The following is a 7,124-nucleotide window of genomic DNA, read 5'->3' on the forward strand; positions in this document are numbered from 1 at the left end:
AGTATAAAATAGCCACTAATAAATCCAATAACCAACCTTAATACCGCCCCCTCCTCCAAAAAAGGAGCTGTTGAAGGGAATGGCATTGATACATTTAAGAGGAAGCTGGATGAGTACATATGGGAGAAGGAAATGCTGTTAGGATGAGAATAAGATGAGTGAGAGGTTAGACTGCCCATGGTTTGCTCTATTGCACTTGCTGCATGGACCCTTACCAACTCTGTTATGCCCCTCTATCTGTCTTATTTGTATTATCAGTGTGCACTGCTGGGTATTAGCTGTGATCATTGATTAATCATCACATTTATATCCATGAACAATGCGGGAAAGTAGAATGTGAATTGTGCTTAGTTTGATCCTTTTCTCTCCTGGCCTGCAAAATACTTTACTGGTGAACAATTTCTTTGAAAACTAAATTTAGAAAAAGTACCTGAAATTCACCAGTTTCTGCAGAATTGTACCCCAGCATGAACTTCCACACAGGAGGATGGGAAAGTCCAGATGGGAAATGTGTATTTTGTTCTTAAGATGGTCAGTTTGTATAACATGGGATTCAGTCCATTTTTCAAACTTATATTTTTCAGATTGCAGAAGAAGAATGGGAAGCAAATGGTGCCCCTATCCACAGCCACAGTTTCTATGATTCACAGTGTTCCAGAGCTGATGGTCAGCTCTGAAGTAAGTGCTTCTAGAATTAAGAAGATGTAGCTACTACACTGCACAGATTTTTGTGTTTGCTTGCTCTTCCATTTCTTTCTGTTTTTCTCTCTTTCTCCTTTTCTCTTGTTCTCTATTTCTCTTATTCGCTTATTTGTTTCACTCACTCCCTTTCTCCTTCGTTGGCTTGCGTTCTCTCTTTCAATCACGCGTGCAGTCTTTTATTCTCTCTCCCTTGTCCTGTTCTTCAGAATCAGAGTTATCACGGTGCTGAGGAGGCTGTTTGGTGTCTGCACTAGTTCTGTATTCCAATAGCAATCTCCTGCTTTTTCCCCAATGTTGCTGCATTCCAGTTTATCCAAATAATCATTCCAGTGATCTCTTAAATGCCTCAATTGAATCTGCCACCGTGACATTTCCTAGTGATGCCTTCCATATCGTAACAACTTGCTGCATTAAAAAAAATCTTCTCTCACACCACCCTTGCTGTGTTTTCACATCATGTACATCAATGCCATCTTGTTCTTGGTTCTTTCACAGAAACGGCTTTACGCTATCTACTCTTTGCAGCCTTCTCATGATTTTGAAAACACCACTCTCCCTTGGTTCCCCGCACTTTCTCTTGTCCTGCCTCTCTCTTCGTGCTCTCTATAGCTCTTTATAACCCTCAATTGATCATGTTTTCTCTCTCTCTCTGTTTTTGGCTTGCTTGCTGTCCTTTGCTTACTTTCTCATTTGCTGTCATTCACTGCCTGTCACTTGCTCGCTCTGTTTCAATGTCACTTTTTTGCATTTTCCTTTGCTTGGCTTGCTGTATGTTGCTCGCTGTCTCTCCCTTTCTCTGTTGCCCCCCCCGTTTCTCTGTTGCCCCCCCCCGTTTCTCTGTTGCCCCCCCCGTTTCTCTGTTGCCCCCCCCGTTTCTCTGTTGCCCCCCCCCGTTTCTCTGTTGCCCCCCCCGTTTCTCTGTTGCCCCCCCGTTTCTCTGTAGTCCCCCCCGTTTCTCTGTAGTCCCCCCCGTTTCTCTGTTCCCCCCGTTTCTCTGTTCCCCCCGTTTCTCTGTTCCCCCCGTTTCTCTGTTCCCCCCGTTTCTCTGTTCTCCCCCGTTTCTCTGTTCTCCCCCGTTTCTCCGTTCTCCCCCGTTTCTCCGTTCTCCCCCGTTTCTCCGTTCCCCCCCCCCGTTTCTCCGTTCCCCCCGTTACTCCGTTCACCCCGTTTCTCCGTCCCCCCCCCCCCTTTTCTCCGTTACTCCGTTCACCCCGTTTCTCCGTTCCCCCCCTTTTCTCCATTACTCCGTTCACCCCGTTTCTCCGTCCCCCCCCCCCGTTTCTCCCCCCCCCGTTTCTCCGTCCCCCCCCGTTTCTCCGTTCCCCCGTTTCTCCGTTCCCCCATTTCTCCGTTCCCCCCCGTTTCTCCGTTCCCCCCCGTTTCTCCGTTCCCCCCCGTTTCTCCGTTCCCCCCCGTTTCTCCGTTCCCCCCCGTTACTCCGTTCCCCCCGTTACTCCGTTCCCCCCGTTACTCCGTTCCCCCCGTTACTCCGTTGCCCCCGTTACTCCGTTGCCCCCGTTACTCCGTTCCCCCCGTTTCTCTGTTCGCCTGTTTCTCCTTTCTCCATTCCCCCCCCCCCCCTTCTCCGTTCCCCCCCACTTTCTCCGTTCTCCCCCACTTTCTCCGTTCTCCCATTTCTCCGTTCTCTGGGTTTATCTGTTCCCTCCCGTTTATCTGTTTTCCCCCCCGTTTATCTTTTCCCCCTTTCACTGTTCCCCCCTTTCTCTGTTTCCCATTTTCTCTATCCCCCCCCCCACTTCTCTGTTCCACAGGTTTCTTCGTTCCCTGGGGTTCTCCGATCCCCCTTTCTCTGTTCTCCCCTCCCTCTTGCCCCCCCTCCCTCTCCCATCTTTTCCCCTCCCTCTTCTCCCCCCCTCCTCTTTCCCCCTCCCTCTTTCCCCCCCTCCACACTTCCCCCCCCCCACACTTCCCCCCCCCCACACTTCCCCCCCCACACTTTCCCCCCCCACTTTCCCCCCCCACTTCTTTTCCCCCCCCCACTCTTTTCCCCCCCCACTCTTTCCCCCCCCACTCTTTCCCCCCCCCACTCTTTCCCCCCCCACTCTTTCCCCCCCCACTCTTCCCCCCCCACTCTTTTCCCCCCCCCACTCTTCCCCCCCCCACTCTTCCCCCCCCCACTCTTCCCCCCCCACTCTTCCCCCCCCCACTCTTCCCCCCCCCACTCTTCCCCCCCCCACTCTTTCCCCCCCCACACTCCTCCCCCCCCACTCTTCCCCCCCCCACTCTTCCCCCCCCCACTCTTCCCCCCCCACTCTTCCCCCCCCCCACTCTTCCCCCCCCACTCCTTCCCCCCCCACTCTTCCCCCCCCCCCCCCACTCTTCCCCCCCCCACTCTTCCCCCCCCACTCTTCCCCCCCCACTCTTTCCCCCCCCACTCTTTCCCCCCCCCACTCTTTCCCCCCCCCACTCTTCCCCCCCACTCTTCCCCCCCACTCTTCCCCCCCACTCTTCCCCCCCCACTTCCCCCCCCACTCTTCCCCCCCCACTCTTCCCCCCCCACTCTTCCCCCCCCACTCTTCCCCCCCCACTCCTTTCCCCCCCCACTCCCCTTCCCCCCCCACTCTTCCCCCCCCCACTCTTCCCCCCCCCACTCTTCCCCCCCCCCACTCTTCCCCCCCCCCACTCTTCCCCCCCCCACTTCCCCCCCCCCACTCTCCCCCCCCCACTCTTCCCCCCCCCACTCTTCCCCCCCCACACTTCTTCCCCCCCACTCTTCCCCCCCCACTCTTCCCCCCCCACTCTTCCCCCCCCACCTTTCCCCCCCCACTCTTCCCCCCCCCACTCTTCCCCCCCACTCTTCCCCCCCACTCTTCCCCCCCCCACTCTTCCCCCCCCCACTCTTCCCCCCTCCACTCTTTTCCCCCCCCCACTCTTCCCCCCCCCACTCTTCCCCCCCCCACTCTTCCCCCCCCCACTCTTCCCCCCCCCACTCTTCCCCCCCCCACTCTTCCCCCCCCCACTCTTCCCCCCCCACTCTTCCCCCCCCCCACTCTTCCCCCCCCCACTCTTCCCCCCCCCCCACTCCCCCCCCCCACTCTTCCCCCCCCACTCTTCCCCCCCACTCTTCCCCCCCCACTCTTCCCCCCCCACTCTTCCCCCCCCCACTCTTCCCCCCCCACTCTTCCCCCCCACTCTTCCCCCCCACTCTTCCCCCCCCCACTCTCCCCCCCCACTCTTCCCCCCCCCCACTCTTCCCCCCCCACTCTTCCCCCCCTCTCTTCCCCCCCCCACTCTTTCCCCCCCCCCACTCTTCCCCCTCCCCTCTTCCCCCCCCACTCTTCCCCCCCCCACTCTTCCCCCCCCCCCCACTCTTCCCCCCCCACTCTTCCCCCCCCACTCTTCCCCCCCCCCACTCTTCCCCCCCCCACTCTTCCCCCCCCCACTCTTCCCCCCCCCACTCTTCCCCCCCCCACTCTTCCCCCCCCCCACTCTTCCCCCCCCACTCTTTCCCCCCCCACTCTTTCCCCCCCCACTCTTTCCCCCCCCACTCTTTCCCCCCCCCACTCTTTCCCCCCCCCACTCTTTCCCCCCCCCACTCTTTCCCCCCCCCACTCTTTCCCCCCCCACTCTTTCCCCCCCCACTCTTTCCCCCCCCACTCTTTCCCCCCCCACTCTTCCCCCCCCCACTCTTCCCCCCCCCCACTCTTCCCCCCCCACTCTTCCCCCCCACTCTTTCCCCCCCCACTCTTCCCCCCCCACTCTCCCCCCCCCACTCTTCCCCCCCCCCACTCTTCCCCCCCCCCCACTCTTCCCCCCCCACTCTTCCCCCCCGCCCACTCTTCCCCCCCGCCCACTCTTTTCCCCCCCCCACTCTTCCCCCCCCCCCACTCTTCTCCCCCCCCACTCTTCTCCCCCCCCACTCTTCTCCCCCCCCACTCTTCTCCCCCCCCACTCTTCTCCCCCCCACTCTTCTTCCCCCCACTCTTCCCCCCCCCACTCTTCCCCCCCCACTCTTTTCCCCCCCACTCTTTCCCCCCCCCACTCTTTCCCCCCCCACTCTTTCCCCCCCCACTCTTTCCCCCCCCACTCTTCCCCCCCACTCTTCCCCCCCCACTCTTTCCCCCCCCCACTCTTCCCCCCCCACTCTTTCTCCCTCCACTCTTCCCCCCCATTCTTCCGCCCCCACTCTTCCCCCCCGCCACTCTTTTCCCCCCCGCCACTCTTTTCCCCCCCGCCACTCTTTTCCCCCCCGCCACTCTTTTCCCCCCCGCCACTCTTTTCCCCCCCGCCACTCTTTTCCCCCTCGCCACTCTTTTCCCCCCCGCCACTCTATTCCCCCCCCGCCACTCTATTCCCCCCCCGCCACTCTATTCCCCCCCCGCCACTCTATTCCCCCCCCGCCACTCTATTCCCCCCCCGCCACTCTATTCCCCCCCCGCCACTCTATTCCCCCCCTGCCACTCTATTCCCCCCCCGCCACTCTATTCCCCCCCCCGCCACTCTATTCCCCCCCCGCCACTCTATTCCCCCCCCGCCACTCTTTTCCCCCCGCCACTCTTTTCCCCCCGCCACTCTTTTCCCCCCCGCCACTCTTTTCCCCCTCGCCACTCTTTTCCCCCCCGCCACTCTATTCCCCCCCCGCCACTCTATTCCCCCCCCGCCACTCTATTCCCCCCCCGCCACTCTATTCCCCCCCCGCCACTCTATTCCCCCCCTGCCACTCTATTCCCCCCCCGCCACTCTATTCCCCCCCCCGCCACTCTATTCCCCCCCCGCCACTCTATTCCCCCCCCGCCACTCTATTCCCCCCCCCGCCACTCTTTTCCCCCCGCCACTCTTTTCCCCCCGCCACTCTTTTCCCCCCGCCACTCTTTTCCCCCCCGCCACTCTTTTCCCCCCCGCCACTCTTTTCCCCCCCGCCACTCATTCCCCCCCCCCACCACTCTTTTCCCCCCCCCACCACTCTTTTCCCCCCCCCACCACTCTTTCCCCCCCCCCACCACTCTTTTCTCCCCCCCCCCCGCCACTCTTTCCCCCCCCCCCCCCGGCCACTCTTTTCCCCCCTCTCTCCCCCTCTCCTCCCACCCCCCTCCTCTCTCCCCCTCTCTCTCTTCCCCGCTCCCTCTCACCCCTTCCCTCTTTCCTTCCTCAACCTCGTCCCCCAACTCTTCCCCATCCCTCCCACTTTCCCCCCTCTTCCCCCCCTTCTCCCTCTTCCCCTGTCCCTCATCCCCCCTCCCTCATCCCCTCCCTCTATCCCCCTCCCTCTTTCTCTCATCTCTTCTTCACCTTTCCTCCATCCCTCTTTCCCCCCTCCCTCTTTTTCCCCTCCCTCTTTTCCCCCCTCCCCTCTTTTCCCCCCTCCCCTCTTTTCCCCCCTCCCCTCTTTTCCCCCCTCCCCTCTTTTCCCCCCTCCCTCTTTTCCCCCTCCCTCTTTCCCCCCCTCCCTCTTTCCCCCCTCCCTCTTTCCCCCCCTCCCTCTTTCCCCCCTCCTCTTTCCCCCCCTCCCTCTTTCCCCCCTCCCTCTTTCCCCCCTCCCTCTTTCCCCTCCCTCTCCCCTCTCCCACTCCCGCTCTCCCACTCCCGCTCTCCCACTCCCGCTCTCCCACTCCCGCTCTCCCACTCCCGCTCTCCCACTCCCCCTCTCCCCCTCCCTCTTTCTCCCACTCCCCCTCTCCCCCTCCCTCTTTCTCCCACTCCCCCTCTCCCCCTCCCTCTTTCTCCCCTCCCTCTTTCTCCCCTCCCTCTTTCTCCCCTCCCTCTTTCTCCCCTCCCTCTTTCTCCCCTCCCTCTTTCTCCCCTCCCTCTTTCTCCCCTCCCTCTTTCTCCCCTCCCTCTTTCTCCCTCCCTCTTTCTCCCCTCCCTCTTTCTCCCCTCCCTCTTTCTCCCCTCCCTCTTTCTCTCCTCCCTCTTTCTCTCCTCCCTCTTTCTCCCTTTCCCTCTTTCTCCCCTTCCCTCTTTCTCCCCTTCCCTCTTTCTCCCCTTCCCTCTTTCTCCCCTTCCCTCTTTCTCCCCTTCCCTCTTTCTCCCCCTCTCTCCTTCCCCTTCTCTCCTTCCCCTTCTCTCCTTCCCCTTCTCTCCTTCCCCTTCTCTCCTTCCCCTTCTCTCCTTCCCCTTCTCTCCTTCCCCTTCTCTCCTTCCCCCTCTCTCCTTCCCCCTCTCTCCTTCCCCCTCTCTCCTTCCCCCTCTCTCATTCCCCCCTCCCTCTACCCCCCTCCCTCTACCCCCCTCCCTCTACCCCCCTCCCTCTACCCCCCTCCCTCTACCCCCTCCCTCCCTCTACCCCCTTCCCTCTACCCCCTCCCTCCCTCTACCCCCTCCCTCCCTCTACCCCCCACCCTCTACCACCCTCCTTCTACCCCCCTCCCTCTACCCCCCTCCCTCTACCCCCCTCCCTCTACCCCCCTCCCTCTACCCCCCTCCCTCTACCCCCCTCCCTCTACCCCCCTCCCTCTACCCCC

The 7,124-nt window shown here is 61.4% G+C and overlaps 1 protein-coding gene across 4 annotated transcripts in view; it reads left to right on the top strand.

The window, feature by feature from the left end:
• ctdp1 (CTD (carboxy-terminal domain, RNA polymerase II, polypeptide A) phosphatase, subunit 1) overlaps positions 1-7,124 on the top strand; it is a 313,359-nt gene that overhangs the window by 34,885 nt on the left and 271,350 nt on the right. For all 4 annotated transcript variants that reach the window (XR_015756956.1, XM_043688614.2, XM_043688613.2 and 1 more), the window contains exon 3: positions 585-678. Coding sequence is in view for 3 of the 4 variants with exons in the window: in XM_043688614.2 (XP_043544549.1) it covers positions 585-678 (94 nt within the window). In the remaining variant the exon portion in view is untranslated. The remainder of the gene's footprint in view (positions 1-584; positions 679-7,124) is intronic.

This window comes from Chiloscyllium plagiosum, unplaced genomic scaffold (genome assembly GCF_037043375.1).
Source record: "Chiloscyllium plagiosum isolate Xiang-an unplaced genomic scaffold, Cpla_swu_hap1 HiC_scaffold_4, whole genome shotgun sequence".
Taxonomy (NCBI): Eukaryota; Metazoa; Chordata; class Chondrichthyes; order Orectolobiformes; family Hemiscylliidae; genus Chiloscyllium; species Chiloscyllium plagiosum.